This window comes from Musca autumnalis, unplaced genomic scaffold (assembly GCF_047663935.1).
Source record: "Musca autumnalis isolate F117 unplaced genomic scaffold, ASM4766393v1 scaffold_2, whole genome shotgun sequence".
In the NCBI taxonomy this organism is placed as follows: Eukaryota; Metazoa; Arthropoda; class Insecta; order Diptera; family Muscidae; genus Musca; species Musca autumnalis.
Genome location: NW_027411755.1, coordinates 206,496,088 through 206,515,716, shown reverse-complemented (window position 1 = coordinate 206,515,716; position 19,629 = coordinate 206,496,088). Strand labels below are relative to the sequence as shown.

General features: G+C 31.0%; 1 protein-coding gene across 8 annotated transcripts in view; it reads left to right on the top strand.

Moving 5' to 3' along the window:
- Trpgamma (Transient receptor potential cation channel gamma) overlaps nt 1-19,629 on the top strand; it is a 129,451-nt gene that overhangs the window by 84,942 nt on the left and 24,880 nt on the right. For 5 of the 8 annotated variants that reach the window (XR_012410058.1, XM_073966293.1, XM_073966290.1 and 2 more), the window contains 7 exons: nt 9,238-9,461; nt 9,664-9,794; nt 15,040-15,277; nt 15,341-15,483; nt 15,557-15,746; nt 15,824-16,006; nt 16,065-16,176. Coding sequence is in view for 6 of the 8 variants with exons in the window: in XM_073966293.1 (XP_073822394.1) it covers nt 9,682-9,794; nt 15,040-15,277; nt 15,341-15,483; nt 15,557-15,746; nt 15,824-16,006; nt 16,065-16,176 (979 nt within the window). In the remaining 2 variants the exon portion in view is untranslated. The remainder of the gene's footprint in view (nt 1-9,237; nt 9,462-9,663; nt 9,795-15,039; nt 15,278-15,340; nt 15,484-15,556; nt 15,747-15,823; nt 16,007-16,064; nt 16,177-19,629) is intronic. The other 3 variants (XR_012410057.1, XM_073966289.1, XM_073966288.1) reach the window with 1 other exon arrangement.

Sequence of the window (19,629 nt, the reverse complement as noted above, 5' to 3'; positions counted from 1 at the left end):
TCTATTTTAGGTATCCGTGCTCTATTTTTTTATTACTCTATTTAGCCTCTATTTTCATGGGCGTACCCTATGTCCTCTATTTTTGATTTGTTTCAGAAATACATGGAACATGTAAATACATAGGTAATCCAATGAAATGAAGAAAACCTAGGCCGAAAATGCTGTTCTTGTGTCGTTAGAAGACATCCAAAAGTCTTCTATTGTCTATAGACGACCTCCAAAGGTCTTCTGTTGTCAATATAAGACCTCTAGAGGTTTTTCTGTTGTCTCTAGAAGACCTCCAAAAATCTTCTGTTGGCTTTAGAAATCCTCTGTTGTCTCTAAAAGACCTCCCAAGGTCTCCCGCTGTCTATACAAGAACTCAAAAAGTCTTCTGTTGTTGTTCTTCCAAAGACCTCCAAACGTCTCATGTTGTCTATAGAAGACCACCAGAAATCTTCTGTTGTCTTTAGAAGACGCCCAAAAGTCTTCTGTTGTCCTTAGATGACATCCAAAACACTTCTGTTGGCTTTAGAAGACCTTCAAAGGTCTTCATTTGCCTTTAAAAGACTTCCAAATGTCTTCCCTAGGCTTTAGAAAACCTCCAAAAGTCTTCTTTTGGCTTCAGAAGACCTCCAAAGGTCTTCAGTTGCCTTTAGAATACCTCTTCTGCTGTCTTTAGAAGATATCAATAGGTCTTCTGTTGTCTTTCGAAGACATCAAACGATCCTCTGTTGTCTATAAAAGACCTACAAAGGTCTCCTGCTGTCCATAGAAGACCTCCAACTGTCTTCTGTTGTTGTTCTTCCAAAGACCTCCAAAGGCTTTCCGTTGGCTTAAGAAAACCTCCAAACGTCTCATGTTGTCTATAGAAGACCACCAGAGGTCTTCTGTTGTCTTTAGACGACATCCAAATGTCTTCTGTTGGATTAAATCCAAAGATTTTCATTGTCTTTAGAAGACATCCAAAGGTCTTCTGTTGGATCTATAAGACCTCCAAAGATCTTCAGTTGCCATTAGAAGAAATCCAATGGTTTTTTGTTGTCTTAAGACGACCTCAAAAAGTCTTCGGGTATCTTTAGAAGACATCAAGAGGTCTTCTGTTGTCTTTAGAAGAATGAAAGAAGATCTCTCGTTTATCTATAAAAGACCGCCAAAGGTCTACTGCTGTCTAAAGAAGACCTCCAAAGGTCTTCTGTTGTCTTTAGACGACATACAAAGGTCTTCTTTTGGCTCTAGAAGACCTCCAGAGGTCTTCTGTTGTCTTTAGAAAACACCCAAAGGTCTTCTGTTGCCTTAAGAAGACCTGCAAAGGTATCGTGTTGGCTTTAGAATACTTCAAGATATATTCTGTTTTCTATAAAAGACCTCCAAAGGTCTCCTGTTGTCTATAGAAGACCTCCAAAGGTCTTCTGCTGTCTTTAGGAAACATTCAAAGGTCTTCTTTTGGTTTTAGAAGACCTCCAAAGGTCTTCAGTTGCGTTTAGAAGACCTCCCAAGGTATTCTGTTGCCTTTAGAAGACCTGCAAAGGTATCTTGTTGCCTTTAGAAGACCTGCAAAGGTATCCTGTTGGCTTTAGAATACATCAAGATATATTCTGTTTTCTATAAAAGACCTCCAAATTTCTCCTGCTGTCTATAGAAGGCCTCCAAAGATCTTCTGTTGTCTTTAGAAGACATTCAAAGGTCTTCTGTTGGATTTAGAAGACCTCCAAAGGTCTTCAGTTGCGTTTAGAAGACCTCCAAAGGTCTTCTGTTGCCTTTAGAAGACCTGCAAAGGTATCCTGTTGCCTTTATAAAACCTGCAAAGGTATCCTGTTGGCTTTAGAATACTTCAAGATATCTTCTGTTGTCGATAAAAGACCTCCAAAGGTCTCCTGCTGTCTATAGAAGGCCTCCAAAGGTCTTCTGTTGTCTTTAGAAGACATACAATGGTCTTCTGTTGGATATAGAAGACCTCCAAAGGTCTTATTTTGCCTTTAGAAGACCTCCAAAGGTCTTCTGTTGTCTTTAGAAGACCTCAAGAGATCTTCTGTTGTCTTTAAAAGACCTCCAAAGATCTACTACTGTCTACAGAGGACCTCCAAAAGTCTCCTGTTGTCTTTAGACGACATCCAAAGGTCTTCTTTTGGCTCTAGAAGACCTCCAAAGGTCTTCTGTTGTCTTTAGAAAACATCCAAAGGTCTTCTTTTGGCTCTAGAAGACCTCCAAAGGTCTTCTGTTGTCGTCATCCAAAGGTCTTCTTTTGGTTGTCTTTAGAAAACATCCAAAGGTCTTCTGTTGTCGACATCCAAAGGTCTTCTTTTGGTTTTAGAAGACCTCCAAAGGTCTTCAGTTGCCTTTAGAAAACGTGCAAAGGTCTTTTGTTGCCTTTAGAAGACCTGCAAAGGTATCCTGTTGCCTTTAGAAGACCTGCAAGGGTATCCTGTTGGCTTCAGAATACTTCAAGATATCTTCTGTTGTCTATAAAAGACCTCCAAAGGTATCCTGCTGTCTATAGAAGGACTCCAAAGGTCTTCAGTTACCTTTAGTAGACCACCAAAGGTCTTCAGTTGTCTTTAGAAGACATCCAATTGTCTTCTGTTATCTTTAGAAGAGAGATCTTCTGTTGTCTATAAAAGACCTCCAAAGATCTCCTGCTGTCTACAGAAGACCTCCAAAGGTCTTCTTTTGTCTTTAGACGACATCCTAAGGTCTTCTTTTGGCTCTAAAAAATATCCAAAGGTCTTCTGTTGTCTTTAGAAGACATCCAACGGCCTTCTTTTGGTTTTAGAAGACCTCCAAACGTCCTCTGTTGCCTTTAGAAGACCTCCAAACGTCCTCTGTTGCCTTTAGAAGACCTGCAAAGGTATTATGTTGCCTTTAGAAGACCTGCAAAGGTCTTCTGTTGCCTTTACAATACTTCAAGATATCTTCAATTGTCTATAAAATACCTCCAAAGGTCTTCTGTTGTCTTTAGAAGACATCCAAAGGTCTTCTGTTGTCTTTAGGAGACATCCAAAGGTCTTCTGTTGTCTTTAGAAGACATCCAAAGATCTTCTGTTGGATTTAGAAGACCTACAAAGGTCTTCAGTTGGATTTAGAAGACATCCAAAGGTCTTCAGTTGTCTTTAGATGACATCCAAAGGTCTTCTGTTGTCTTTAGAAGACCTCAAGAGATCTTCTGTTGTCTATATATAAAAGACCTCCAAAGATCTCCTGCTGTCTACCTCTCCAAGACCTCCAAAGGTCACAAACACTCATTTTTGATCATAGCCGATGTCTACAACCATATACCGACCATGGTGGCTTTTGGCGTATCAACGGCCTTCGCTATCGTTAACCGCGTCAAACTTTTTGAGGACATAACGAATATTTCCCTCCAGCCGTGTGTGGACGCCAGTCGTTTGTGGAATTCCGAAATAGTAAATCTAAGACCTGTAGAGTGAAAAAGGGAGTTCACCATGGCGGTGTGATATCTCCGAAACTGTATGCGGTTGATTTACGATCTTGGTATTGGGTTCTATCATCGATGACATGTGATATGTTAAATATCTACATAGCTGACTTAGTGCAGTTCTTCCATCTGAGGAATATCCGCCGCTAAATCCCCCCTGAATATATTGGTCGATGGTGTCCTGATTCCGACAATTAAATATCTCAAGGTATGAGAGTAATAGTCGATCGCATGTTTAAGCCGTCTGCAATTTGCGACAAGATCAAAAGTTGGAACATGGCCATCAGTCGCTGCCGTGTAGCACTTGAGGTGCTGAAACCTTGTTGGTCTATTACAAAGCAATAGGCTGATCTGTGGTAAACTATGCGGTGCCAGTGTGGTCTGCTAATGTTAGAGCTACGACTTGGAGGAATTTTCAAACCTACCATAATGCCGTCCTCAGGACTGAAGCAGGATGTCTCCATGTGGCATCAGTGGACCATCTTTATGTGGAGACGAAGATTTAACCGGTGCATCAGCACAACAGAAGTTGTCGATGCAGTACATGCTTGGGTGCAACGCCAGCTGCCAAGGACGATGCAGCCGACTTAATTCGTATTGGTGCCGAATTGTGGGCACAATTTGTGACAGCCGCCAAAAATTTAACCGAACTTCCCAACGGAGGCGGGACTAGCAAACGATTAGCTTCGTTGTACCAACCCAATAACCCTAGAATTAGGGAAATGGCCATGGAAGTCAACAGCATGGTCGGCGAACATAAACGGAAAAAGTGACTATATCATCTGAAATTTTGCAACTTTGGAGACCGTACTAGTAAACTGTGGACAACACTTAAACCACTCTCCAAACCTGGGAAATGGACACTCGGATATGTCACTGATCCGAGTTTTTGAGGATTCTGAAACTACAATGCTCATAGATGAGAAAAATAAAAAAAAAACAAAAAATCGCCAGAGCGAATTTTAAATAAATCGCGATCAAAGTTCACATTTTTAGGATTTTTTAGGTTTTTTTCTCATCTATGAACATTATAGTTTCAGAATCCGCAATAACTTCCCAGGTGTAAGTATCTTCCATTTAAAGTTGGTTCAGGTGCACAGTGAAGAGTATTATGTTGCATAAGATAGTTTCCACGGTACGGAAATTCCTTAACTTTCTGCATGCAGTAATTACATTGTCCATGTATTTGAAGCATTAGGTTCGAAACCTGAGAAACACAACTTTATACTTATTGGCGTCATTTCCTCATTTCATTGCCTGTATTCTGGCGCCCGAGTACATGCAACAAAATCTTCGAGACATGTATTCTAGGTGAAATAAATCTACATGAAGTGGACAGGTAGTGAGGACAGAAATGAGATTTTTAATTGCCTTTTAGGAGGACCTAATTCGGAACCGTGACTCTTTTAAAGGACTTTTAAGAGGACATGATGTGAATATAAATGCGATTATTAAGAGCCTAAAAATAACAGAAAGGAAAGGAATCTGGGAGGATCTACTGAGGACAGAAACATGGATTTGTAAAGGATTTTTTAAGGACCTTATAAAGACAGAAACGTGGATTTTTAGGTGGAACTACAGAGGACAGAAACGTCGCTTTTTAATTAGGACATCTGTTGTAATCACTCCAACGTCCACAAAAAGTGGCAGGTCAAGTTCGAAGAAGGGCTATATCGGTCCATGTTTTGGTATATCTCCCATATAACGGTACCTCCCGATTTTCGGTATTTGGAGGGTTTTACATACAGTTTTTGACTGAACTACCCGTAATCAAATGTCATTATGTTTCATAATAGGTCCATGTTTAGGTAAAGCCAGAATATAACGTTACCTTCCGATTATCGGTATTTTGATATTTTGAGGGTTTTAGCTACAATGTTTAACCGAACTAGCTGCAATTTGACATTCGAGGTTTTTAGGGGGTCACAACACTTCATCACCAAAAATCGTCAACATATATCCATGTTTTGGAATAGTCCCCGTATTACGGTACCTCCCGATTTTCGGTATTTTTACGGTTTTACCTATATTTTTTTACTGAACTACCCGTAACTTAACATTTGAGGCTCTTAGGGGTTACAACACTTCTAACGGCACATCCCTATTTCCGGTATTTTGAGAGTTTTATCTACATTTTTAATTGAAGTACCCGTAAATTGACATTTTCACCAAATTTTTGGTAATTTGAGTATTTTAACAGCACCGCTAGTTTTTAGCTAGTTAGGTAAAATAAGGTATTTGGGGTTCCCAGTGCTCAAAAAACTCTCCACATTAAATTGAGAAAATTATTTTTAATTAAAGACTCTCTGTAGCTTGTCTATAAAGAAAGCGTTCAGCTCGTCTATAAAAACTCCCTTCAACTCGTCTATAAAAACTCCCGTCATCTCGTCTATAAAGACTCCCTGCAGCTCGTCTATAAAAACTCCCTTCAGTTCTTCTATAAAGACTCCCTGTAACTCGTCTATGAAGACTCCATTCAGCTCGTCTATAAAGACTACCTACAGCTCGTCTATAAAGACTCTCTTCAGCTCGTCTATAAAGACTACCTACAGCTCGTCTATAAAGACTACCTACAGCTCGTCTATAAAGACTCCCTTCAGCTCGTCTATAAAGACTACCTACAGCTCGTCTATAAAGACTCCCTTCAGCTCGTCTATAAAGACTCCCTTCAGATCGTCAATATAAACTTCCTTCAGTTCGTCTATATGCACTGCCTTCAGCTCGTCTATAAAGACTCCTTTCAGCTCGTCTATAAAAACTACCGTCATCTCGTCTATAAAGACTCCCATCAGTACCTACAGCTCGTCTATAAAGACTCCCTATAAAAACTCCCTTCAACTCGTCTATAAAAACTCCCGTCATCTCGTCTAAAAAGACTCCCTGCAGCTCGTCTATAAAAACTCCCTTCAGCTCATCTATAAAGATTCCCTACAGCTCGACTATAAAGACTCCCATCAGTTCGTCTATAAAGACTCCCTCCAACTCGTCTATAAAGACTCCCTTCAACTCGTCTGTAAAAACTCCCTTCAGCTGGTCTATAAAAACTACCGTCATCTCGTGTATAAAGACTTCCATCAGTTCGTTTATAAAGACTCCCTCCAGCTCGTCTATAAAGACTCCCTCTAGCTCGTTTATAAAGACTCCCTCCAGCTCGTCTATAAAGACTCCCTCCAGCTCGTCTATAAAGACTCCGTTCAACTCGTCTATAAAGACTCCCTTCAGCTCGTCTATAAAAACTCCCTTCAGCTCGTCTATAAATACTCCCTTCAGCTCGTCTACTAAGACTCCCTTCAGCTCGTCTACTAAGACTCCCTTCAGCTCGTCTATAAAGACTCCCTTCAACTCTCTAAAGACTCCCTTCAGCTCGCCTATAAATACTACATTCAGCTCCTCTATAAAGACTCCCTTCAGCTCGTCTATAAATACTACCTTCAGCTCGTCTATAAAGACTCCCTTCATCTCGTCTTTCAAACTGCCTTCATCCCGTCTCTAAAGGCTCCCATCAGTTCGTCTATAAAGACTCCCATCAGTTCGTTTATAAAGACTCCCTTTAGCACGTCTATAAAGACTCCCTTCAGCTTGTCTATAAAGACTCCCATCAGCTCGTCTGTAAAGACTACCTTCAGCTCGTCTATAAAAACTCTAAGTAACTCGTCTATGAAGACTGCCTTCAGCTCGTCTATAAATACTACCTTCAGCTCGTCTATAAAGACTCCCTTCATCTCGTCTTTCAAACTGCCTTCATCCCGTCTCTAAAGGCTCCCATCAGTTCGTTTATAAAGACTCCTTTTAGCACGTCTATAAAGACTCCCTTCAGCTAGTCTATAAATACTCCCATCAGCTCGTCTGTAAAGACTACCTTCAGCTCGTCTATAAAAAATCCATGTAACTCGTCTATGAAGACTGCCTTCAGCTCGTCTATAAAGATTCCCTTCAGCTAGTCTATGAAAATTCCCTTCAGCTCGTCTATGAAAATATGAAAACTCCCATCAGCTCGTCTTTTAAGACCCCCATCAGTTCGTCTAAAAAGGTTCCCATCAGTTCGTCTATAAAAACACCATTCATCTCGCATGTCTATAAAGACTCCCTTCAGTTAGTCTATAAAGACTCCCATCAGCTCGTCTGTAAAGACTACCTTCAGCTCGTCTATAAAAACTCCATGTAACTCGTCTATGAAGACTGCCTTCAGCTCGTCTATAAAGATTCCCTTCAGCTAGTCTATGAAAATTCCCATCAGATCGTCTATAAAAATATGAAAACTCCCATCAGCTCGTCTATTAAGACCCCCATCAGTTCGTCTAAAAAGGTTCCCATCAGTTCGTCTATAAAAGCACCATTCATCTCGTATATAAAGACTCCCTTCGGTTTTTCCATTAGGACACCCTTCAGCTTGTCTATAAAGACTCCCAGTAGTTCGCCTATAGAAACTCTTTCAGCTCGTCTATAAAAACTCCCTTCAGCTTGTCTATAAGGACACCTTACCAGTGAACGCAAACAAACAAAACCATCACACAAAGTCACAAACTTTTCAGTCTCTCTGAATCGTTTCGCTCTCAAAACAAAATTACAAACTTTTGAGTGCAAAAATACGAAATGCTCTGCCGAGTGGTTTCATTCACCACCAAAAAAAAGATTTTTTGGCAAACATTTGCTGTGTGAAATGATCAATTCCACAATCACACACACACACATTTGGTTGCTTAACAACCCTATCGACATCAACATTCTTGGAACATATTACGGTTGATGTTTTCAACCACCAAACGAATCATTCATTGATTCGTTCATGTGTTTTGAACATTTTCGTTTTATATCTGTTGTTGTGGAACTGAGAACTTTTCGCTATTCGGTTTGTTCGCACTCACGAATGTAAACAAAACGAAACAAAACAGCGAGTTCGGTGTTTCGTTTTGTATTGTTTTTATGGAAAATACGAAACGAAACCATTGGTAATGTTTCATAAAGTATTTTTACGTACGCTGCTACCTACAGCTCGTCCACAAAGACGCCCTTCAACTCGTCTACAAAGACTCCCTTCAGTTTACATTTAAAGACTTTTATTACGATAAGATTGTGTTTACTGAACCGACAACAACAATCAATTGAGTATTAAAGCGAAAATTCATTTTTAATTTGGGTGTCCTCAAAATTATCAGTTATTGTGGAAAATTGTGTGTCATCTGGTGCCACCTCGTGGAACCTTGAATGATGACAAATCAAGTACCAATGATCTATATTTCTGCGAAGGATAAATAACATTTGTTGCTCTTTCATGCGTTCGCATATTTTTTCCCATTCTAATCGAATTGACAGTGAATCAGCATAATTTAATGTAATTTTACGCCATTCAATCAGAAAGTCATCATTATTTTGATTATCATTATGATGATGATAAGGATGATGATGTGACTGGGGACGCGGATGATACTTGTCAGTAGCATGCATGCAAGAATCATGCACTTCGACATCGGCAACAACATATTCAGTGTCATGATAAAACAACAACTCTATTGACAAAAAAAAAACAGTTGCATCTACCAGCAACAACAACAATCATATGTTTCATATTACAAAATCAACTACTCACCGTAACATTCAACCATCATTGGTATATCCTAGTATTATCCTTGGACCATGGATAATTTATGGCAATGCAACGCTTAACTGTGAAGAGGGGGGAGGGGACAGATTGTATATGTTCTTATGTGTGGTATATCCAATTTCCAGTTATCTCTCTAACTAACCAAATCGCCGATGTTTCTTTAGCCGCTCTAACCCTCATCTCTCTGTGTCTTTTTTTTTTTTTTGTTTTCTCATTGCAGACGAAGGAAAAAAGTTACACTTTGTCAGCCCGGCACGCAGGAAGTCAGTGCTGGCACCCATATTAAATAAAATAAAAAATGGCAATGAAACCAATGGCGGTGGCGGCAGCATCAGTGGTGGCAGTGGCACTGGCGGCAATGGCTCGGATACCGAAAAGAAATCCAATGCCACCGATAGCACGGGTCACATTAGTGTACAAATAGAACCGGCTAAAAAGGTCAAGGTAAGTTTTGAATGTAGCTACTAGCTCCGCTAGGTCTTTGAATCATGGCGTTTTGCATTTGTGATGCTATACAAGTATCTTTGTGAGTGTGTGTGTATATATATGTATGCGTGTGCAATGTGAAGCTGTACAGCTTTGCTGACCTTCATGTCTAAGAAGAGTTTTGTTGTTGTCGTTTTTTTGATTTAAATTGTATTTACAGCGCCACAGCATTCACGGCATGATGGAGGAGGAGAATATCATACGACCTCATCAGGAAATACGCCAATTGACATTGGAGGAAAAGAAATTTTTGTTGGCCGTGGAACGAGGTGATATGGCTGGTACTAGAAGGTTAGTAAAGTTGAAAACTTTAACATAAACAAAAAAAGAAAACATGAAGGCCTGATAAATTTTTCAGGAATTTTGAGTAGGAGCTTCTGAGGAAAGAAACGTGGATTTTTTAAAGAATTTTCTGGAGGACATTCTAAACAAAGAAACTTGAATTTTTAAAAATTTCCTGAACGACATTCTAAACAAGGAAACGTGGATTTTTTAAAAATTTCCTGGACGACATTCTGAGCAAAGAAACGTGGAATTTTTAAAGAAATTTCAAGAGGACATTCCGAACGAAAAAACCTAGATTTTTTAAAGAATTTCCTGGAGGACATTCCGAAAAAAGAAAAGTGGATTTTTTCAAGAATTTCCTGGAGGACATTCCGAACAAAGAAACAAGGATTTTTATAGAATTTTCCGCAGGACATTCTGAACAAAGAAACGTGGATTTTTTAAAGAATTTTCCACAGGACATTCTGAACAAAGAAACATGGATTTTTTAAAGAATTTTCAGGAGGACATTCTGAACAAAGAAACGTGGATTTTTAAAGAATTTTCAGGAGGACATTCTGAACAAAGAAACGTGGATTTTTTAAAGAATTTTCAGGAGGACATTCTGAACAAAGAAAAGTGGATTTTTAAAGAATTTTCAGGAGGACATTCTGAACAAAGAAACGTGGATTTTTAAAGAATTTTCTGGAGGACATTCTGAACAAAGAAACGTGGATTTTTTAAAGAATTTTCAGGAGGACATTCTGAACAAAGAAACGTGGCTTTTTTAAAGAATTTTCAGGAGGACATTCTGAACAAAGAAACGTGGATTTTTTAAAGAATTTTCCGCAGGACATTCTGAACAAAGAAACGTGGATTTTTTAAAGAATTTTCAGGAGGACATTCTGAACAAAGAAACGTGGATTTTTTAAAGAATTTTCAGGAGGACATTCTGAACAAAGAAACGTGGATTTTTTAAAGAATTTTCAGGAGGACATTCTGAACAAAGAAAAGTGGATTTTTTAAAGAATTTTCAGGAGGACATTCTGAACAAAGAAACGTGGATTTTTTAAAGAATTTTCAGGAGGACATTCTGAACAAAGAAACGTGGATTTTTTAAAGAATTTTCCGCAGGACATTCTGAACAAAGAAACGTGGATTTTTTAAAGAATTTTCAGGAGGACATTCTGAACAAAGAAACGTGGCTTTTTTAAAGAATTTTCAGGAGGACATTCTGAACAAAGAAACGTGGATTTTTTAAAGAATTTTCAGGAGGACATTCTGAACAAAGAAACGTGGATTTTTTAAAGAATTTTCAGGAGGACATTCAGGAACAAAGAAACGTGGATTTTTTAAAGAATTTTCAGGAGGACATTCTGAACAAAGAAACGTGGATTTTTTAAAGAATTTTCCGCAGGCATTCTGAACAAAGAAACGTGGATTTTTTAAAGAATTTTCCGCAGGACATTCTGAGGAACGAAACGTGGATTTTTTAAAGAATTTTCCGCAGGCATTCTGAACAAAGAAACGTGGATTTTTTAAAGAATTTTCCGCAGGACATTCTGAGGAACGAAACGTGGATATTTTAAAGAATTTTCCGCAGGACATTCTGAGGAACGAAACGTGGATTTTTTAAAGAACTTTCCGCAGGACATTCTGAACAAAGAAACGTTGATTTTTTAAAGAACTTTCCGCAGGACATTCTGAACAAAGAAACGTTGATTTTTTAAAGAATTTTCCGCAGGACATTCTGAACAAAGAAACGTGGATTTTTTAAAGAACTTTGAGGAGGACATGTTGAACAAAGATACGTGGATTTTTTAAAGAATTTTCCCCAGGACATTCTGAACAAAGAAACGTGGATTTTTTAAAGAATTTTCCGCAGGACATTCTGAACAAAGAAACGTGGATTTTTTAAAGAATTTTCCGCAGGACATTCTGAACAAAGAAACGTGGATTTTTTAAAGAATTTTCCGCAGGACATTCTGAACAAAGAAACGTGGATTTTTTAAAGAATTTTCTGGAGGACATTCTAAACAAAGAAACGTGAATTTTTAAAAATTTCCTGAACGACATTCTAAACAAGGAAACGTGGATTTTTTAAAAATTTCCTGGACGACATTCTGAGCAAAGAAACGTGGAATTTTTAAAGAAATTTCAAGAGGACATTCCGAACGAAAAAACCTAGATTTTTTAAAGAAATTTCAAGAGGACATTCCGAACGAAAAAACCTAGATTTTTTAAAGAATTTCCTGGAGGACATTCCGAAAAAAGAAAAGTGGATTTTTTCAAGAATTTCCTGGAGGACATTCCGAACAAAGAAACAAGGATTTTTATAGAATTTTCCGCAGGACATTCTGAACAAAGAAACGTGGATTTTTTAAAGAATTTTCCACAGGACATTCTGAAGAAAGAAACATGGATTTTTTAAAGAATTTTCAGGAGGACATTCTGAACAAAGAAACGTGGATTTTTAAAGAATTTTCAGGAGGACATTCTGAACAAAGAAACGTGGATTTTTTAAAGAATTTTCAGGAGGACATTCTGAACAAAGAAAAGTGGATTTTTAAAGAATTTTCAGGAGGACATTCTGAACAAAGAAACGTGGATTTTTAAAGAATTTTCTGGAGGACATTCTGAACAAAGAAACGTGGATTTTTTAAAGAATTTTCAGGAGGACATTCTGAACAAAGAAACGTGGCTTTTTTAAAGAATTTTCAGGAGGACATTCTGAACAAAGAAACGTGGATTTTTTAAAGAATTTTCCGCAGGACATTCTGAACAAAGAAACGTGGATTTTTTAAAGAATTTTCAGGAGGACATTCTGAACAAAGAAACGTGGATTTTTTAAAGAATTTTCAGGAGGACATTCTGAACAAAGAAACGTGGATTTTTTAAAGAATTTTCAGGAGGACATTCTGAACAAAGAAACGTGGATTTTTTAAAGAATTTTCAGGAGGACATTCTGAACAAAGAAACGTGGATTTTTTAAAGAATTTTCAGGAGGACATTCTGAACAAAGAAACGTGGATTTTTTAAAGAATTTTCAGGAGGACATTCTGAACAAAGAAACGTGGATTTTTTAAAGAATTTTCAGGAGGACATTCTGAACAAAGAAACGTGGATTTTTTAAAGAATTTTCAGGAGGACATTCTGAACAAAGAAACGTGGATTTTTTAAAGAATTTTCAGGAGGACATTCTGAACAAAGAAACGTGGATTTTTTAAAGAATTTTCAGGAGGACATTCTGAACAAAGAAACGTGGATTTTTTAAAGAATTTTCAGGAGGACATTCTGAACAAAGAAACGTGGATTTTTTAAAGAATTTTCAGGAGGACATTCTGAACAAAGAAACGTGGATTTTTTAAAGAATTTTCAGGAGGACATTCTGAACAAAGAAACGTGGATTTTTTAAAGAATTTTCAGGAGGACATTCTGAACAAAGAAACGTGGATTTTTTAAAGAATTTTCAGGAGGACATTCTGAACAAAGAAACGTGGATTTTTTAAAGAATTTTCCGCAGGCATTCTGAACAAAGAAACGTGGATTTTTTAAAGAATTTTCCGCAGGACATTCTGAGGAACGAAACGTGGATTTTTTAAAGAATTTTCCGCAGGCATTCTGAACAAAGAAACGTGGATTTTTTAAAGAATTTTCCGCAGGACATTCTGAGGAACGAAACGTGGATTTTTTAAAGAACTTTCCGCAGGACATTCTGAACAAAGAAACGTTGATTTTTTAAAGAATTTTCCGCAGGACATTCTGAACAAAGAAACGTGGATTTTTTAAAGAACTTTGAGGAGGACATGTTGAACAAAGATACGTGGATTTTTTAAAGAATTTTCCCCAGGACATTCTGAACAAAGAAACGTGGATTTTTTAAAGAATTTTCCGCAGGACATTCTGAACAAAGAAACGTGGATTTTTTAAAGAATTTTCCCCAGGACATTCTGAACAAAGAAACGTGGATTTTTTAAAGAATTTTCCGCAGGACATTCTGAACAAAGAAACGTGGATTTTTTAAAGAATTTTCCGCAGGACATTCTGAACAAAGAAACGTGGATTTTTTAAAGAATTTTCCGCAGGACATTCTGAACAAAGAAACGTGGATTTTTTAAAGAATTTTCCGCAGGACATTCTGAACAAAGAAACGTGGATTTTTTAAAGAATTTTCCGCAGGACATTCTGAACAAAGAAACGTGGATTTTTTAAAGAATTTTCCGCAGGACATTCTGAACAAAGAAACGTGGATTTTTTAAAGAATTTTCCGCAGGACATTCTGAACAAAGAAACGTGGATTTTTTAAAGAATTTTCCGCAGGACATTCTGAACAAAGAAACGTGGATTTTTTAAAGAATTTTCCGCAGAACATTCTGAACAAAGAAACGTGGATTTTTTAAAGAATTTTCCGCAGAACATTCTGAACAAAGAAACGTGGATTTGTTAAAGAATTTTCCGCAGGACATTCTGAACAAAGAAACGTGAAGTTTTTAAAGAAATTTCAGGAGGACATTCTGAACAAAGAAGCGTGTATTTTTTAAAGAATTTTCAGGAGGACATTCTGAACAAAGAAGCGTGGATTTTTTTAAAGAATTTTCAGGAGGACATTCTGAACAAAGAAGCGTGGATTTTTTAAAGAATTTTCAGGAGGACATTCTGAACAAAGAAGCGTGGATTTTTTAAAGAATTTTCAGGAGGACATTCTGAACAAAGAAGCGTGGATTTTTTAAAGAATTTTCAGGAGGACATTCTGAACAAAGAAGCGTGGATTTTTTAAAGAATTTTCAGGAGGACATTCTGAACAAAGAAGCGTGGATTTTTTAAAGAATTTTCAGGAGGACATTCTGAACAAAGAAACTTAAATTTTTTTAAAGAATTTTCAGGAGGACATTCTGATCAAAGAAACTTAAATTTTTTTAAAGAATTTTCAGGAGGATATTCTGAACAAAGAAACGTGGATTTTTTAAAGAATTTTCTGGAGGATATTCTGAACAAAGAAACGATGATTTTTTTTAAGATTTTTTAGCAGGACTTTGTATGGATAGAAACGTGGATGTTTTAAAAATTTTTCAAGAGTAGAGAAACATCTAGGAAAACTCATTTAAGCTGGTCTATAAAGACTCCTTTAAACTCGTCTATAAAGTCTCACTTCAGCTCGTCTAGAATGACTTCCGTTAGTCAATAAAGACTATCTTTAGCTCGTGTAGAGACCTCTTTTCAATACTTTGCTTCCATTTCTAAATTAATGAACAACTAATTCTATCTCCCTTAGAATGTTGCAGAAGGCTCAAGATACCGATTATATAAATATCAATTGTGTTGATCCATTGGGACGAACAGCCCTGCTAATGGCTATCGACAATGAAAATCTTGAAATGGTGGAGTTGCTGATAAGCTATAATGTCGATACTAAAGATGCTTTATTACATTCCATATCTGAAGAATTCGTGGAGGCGGTGGAGGTGCTGTTGGATCATGAGCATGTAACATTTACAATAGAAGGGAATCATGTAATTAAAACAACTTGAAACAATATTCAAACATTTTCAAATAAATATTCTCAAATATTACAGAGCTGGGAATCATCACCCGAGGAAACATCAACATTTACCCCCGACATAACACCTCTAATATTGGCGGCACATCGTGACAATTATGAAATAATAAAGATCCTATTAGATCGTGGTGCAGTGCTGCCAATGCCTCATGATGTGCGGTAAATTGTAACAAATAAAAGTCGCATTATGGAAATGATTTGAAATGTTCTTTGCCACCTTATCTTTCTCTAGTTGCGGCTGTGATGAATGTGTTCAATCGCGTCAAGAGGATTCATTGCGCCATTCACGTTCCCGCATAAATGCCTATCGTGCACTGGCCAGCCCTAGTTTAATTGCCTTGTCCTCAAAGGATCCTATTTTAACTGCATTTGAGCTGTCATGGGAATTGAGACGTTTGAGTTTTTTAGAACATGAATTTAAGGTAAAATTGACAATATGCCCTAAACCTTGATGTGTCCCTACAGTTACTTTAACATCTGCGTGCATTACCTTACTTAGAATGAATATCAGGAATTGCGCAAACAATGCCAGGATTTTGCCACCGCTTTATTAGATCACACCCGCACCTCACATGAATTGGAAATTTTACTAAATCATGATCCTACCGGTCCAGTTTATGAACATGGGGAGCGTATGCATTTAAATCGTTTAAAATTAGCCATAAAATTAAGACAAAAGAAGGTGAGTTGTACGGAAGTTACAGAAAGGTACATTTTTATTAAATCCTCTCTCCTATCAGTTTGTTGCCCATTCGAATGTCCAGCAACTATTAGCGAGCATTTGGTATGAAGGCCTACCAGGTTTTCGCCGTAAAAACATGGCTTTACAAGCTTTAGATATTATAAGAATAGGTAAGTAAATCAGTGAAATTAAACCTTGAAGATTTATAGTCCTAAAAGATCTTTGAAAATATTAAATATGAAATTTAAAATATAAAATATAAAATATTAAATATTAAATATAAAATATTAAATATTAAATATTAAATATTAAATATTAAATATTAAATATTAAATATTAAATATTAAATATTAAATATTAAATATTAAATATTAAATATTAAATATTAAATATTAAATATTAAATATTAAATATTAAATATTAAATATTAAATATTAAATATTAAATATTAAATATTAAATATTAAATATTAAATATTAAATATTAAATATTAAATATTAAATATTAAATATTAAATATTAAATATTAAATATTAAATATTAAATATTAAATATTAAATATTAAATATTAAATATTAAATATTAAATATTAAATATTAAATATTAAATATTAAATATTAAATATTAAATATTAAATATTAAATATTAAATATTAAATATTAAATATTAAATATTAAATATTAAATATTAAATATTAAATATTAAATATTAAATATTAAATATTAAATATTAAATATTAAATATTAAATATTAAATATTAAATATTAAATATTAAATATTAAATATTAAATATTAAATATTAAATATTAAATATTAAATATTAAATATTAAATATTAAATATTAAATATTAAATATTAAATATTAAATATTAAATATTAAATATTAAATATTAAATATTAAATATTAAATATTAAATATTAAATATTAAATATTAAATATTAAATATTAAATATTAAATATTAAATATTAAATATTAAATATTAAATATTAAATATTAAATATTAAATATTAAATATTAAATATTAAATATTAAATATTAAATATTAAATATTAAATATTAAATATTAAATATTAAATATTAAATATTAAATATTAAATATTAAATATTAAATATTAAATATTAAATATTAAATATTAAATATTAAATATTAAATATTAAATATTAAATATTAAATATTAAATATTAAATATTAAATATTAAATATTAAATATTAAATATTAAATATTAAATATTAAAAATTAAATATTAAATATTAAATATTAAATATTAAATATTAAATATTAAATATTAAATATTAAATATTAAATATTAAATATTAAATATTAAATATTAAATATTAAATATTAAATATTAAATATTAAATATTAAATATTAAATATTAAATATTAAATATTAAATATTAAATATTAAATATTAAATATTAAATATTAAATATTAAATATTAAATATTAAATATTAAATATTAAATATTAAATATTAAATATTAAATATTAAATATTAAATATTAAATATTAAATATTAAATATTAAATATTAAATATTAAATATTAAATATTAAATATTAAATATTAAATATTAAATATTAAATATTAAATATTAAATATTAAATATTAAATATTAAATATTAAATATTAAATATTAAATATTAAATATTAAATATTAAATATTAAATATTAAATATTAAATATTAAATATTAAATATTAAATATTAAATATTAAATATTAAATATTAAATATTAAATATTAAATATTAAATATTAAATATTAAATATTAAATATTAAATATTAAATATTAAATATTAAATATTAAATATTAAATATTAAATATTAAATATTAAATATTAAATATTAAATATTAAATATTAAATATTAAATATTAAATATTAAATATTAAATATTAAATATTAAATATTAAATATTAAATATTAAATATTAAATATTAAATATTAAATATTAAATATTAAATATTAAATATTAAATATTAAATATTAAATATTAAATATTAAATATTAAATATTAAATATTAAATATTAAATATTAAATATTAAATATTAAATATTAAATATTAAATATTAAATATTAAATATTAAATATTAAATATTAAATATTAAATATTAAATATTAAATATTAAATATTAAATATTAAATATTAAATATTAAATATTAAATATTAAATATTAAATATTAAATATTAAATATTAAATATTAAATATTAAATATTAAATATTAAATATTAAATATTAAATATTAAATATTAAATATTAAATATTAAATATTAAATATTAAATATTAAATATTAAATATTAAATATTAAATATTAAATATTAAATATTAAATATTAAATATTAAATATTAAATATTAAATATTAAATATTAAATATTAAATATTAAATATTAAATATTAAATATTAAATATTAAATATTAAATATTAAATATTAAATATTAAATATTAAATATTAAATATTAAATATTAAATATTAAATATTAAATATTAAATATTAAATATTAAATATTAAATATTAAATATTAAATATTAAATATTAAATATTAAATATTAAATATTAAATATTAAATATTAAATATTAAATATTAAATATTAAATATTAAATATTAAATATTAAATATTAAATATTAAATATTAAATATTAAATATTAAATATTAAATATTAAATATTAAATATTAAATATTAAATATTAAATATTAAATATTAAATATTAAATATTAAATATTAAATATTAAATATTAAATATTAAATATTAAATATTAAATATTAAATATTAAATATTAAATATTAAATATTAAATATTAAATATTAAATATTAAATATTAAATATTAAATATTAAATATTAAATATTAAATATTAAATATTAAATATTAAATATTAAATATTAAATATTAAATATTAAATATTAAATATTAAATATTAAATATTAAATATTAAATATTAAATATTAAATATTAAATATTAAATATTAAATATTAAATATTAAATATTAAATATTAAATATTAAATATTAAATATTAAATATTAAATATTAAATATTAAATATTAAATATTAAATATTAAATATTAAATATTAAATATTAAATATTAAATATTAAATATTAAATATTAAATATTAAATATTAAATATTAAATATTAAATATTAAATATTAAATATTAAATATTAAATATTAAATATTAAATATTAAATATTAAATATTAAATATTAAATATTAAATATTAAATATTAAATATTAAATATTAAATATTAAATATTAAATATTAAATATTAAATATTAAATATTAAATATTAAATATTAAATATTAAATATTAAATATTAAATATTAAATATTAAATATTAAATATTAAATATTAAATATTAAATATTAAATATTAAATATTAAATATTAAATATTAAATATTAAATATTAAATATTAAATATTAAATATTAAATATTAAATATTAAATATTAAATATTAAATATTAAATATTAAATATTAAATATTAAATATTAAATATTAAATATTAAATATTAAATATTAAATATTAAATATTAAATATTAAATATTAAATATTAAATATTAAATATTAAATATTAAATATTAAATATTAAATATTAAATATTAAATATTAA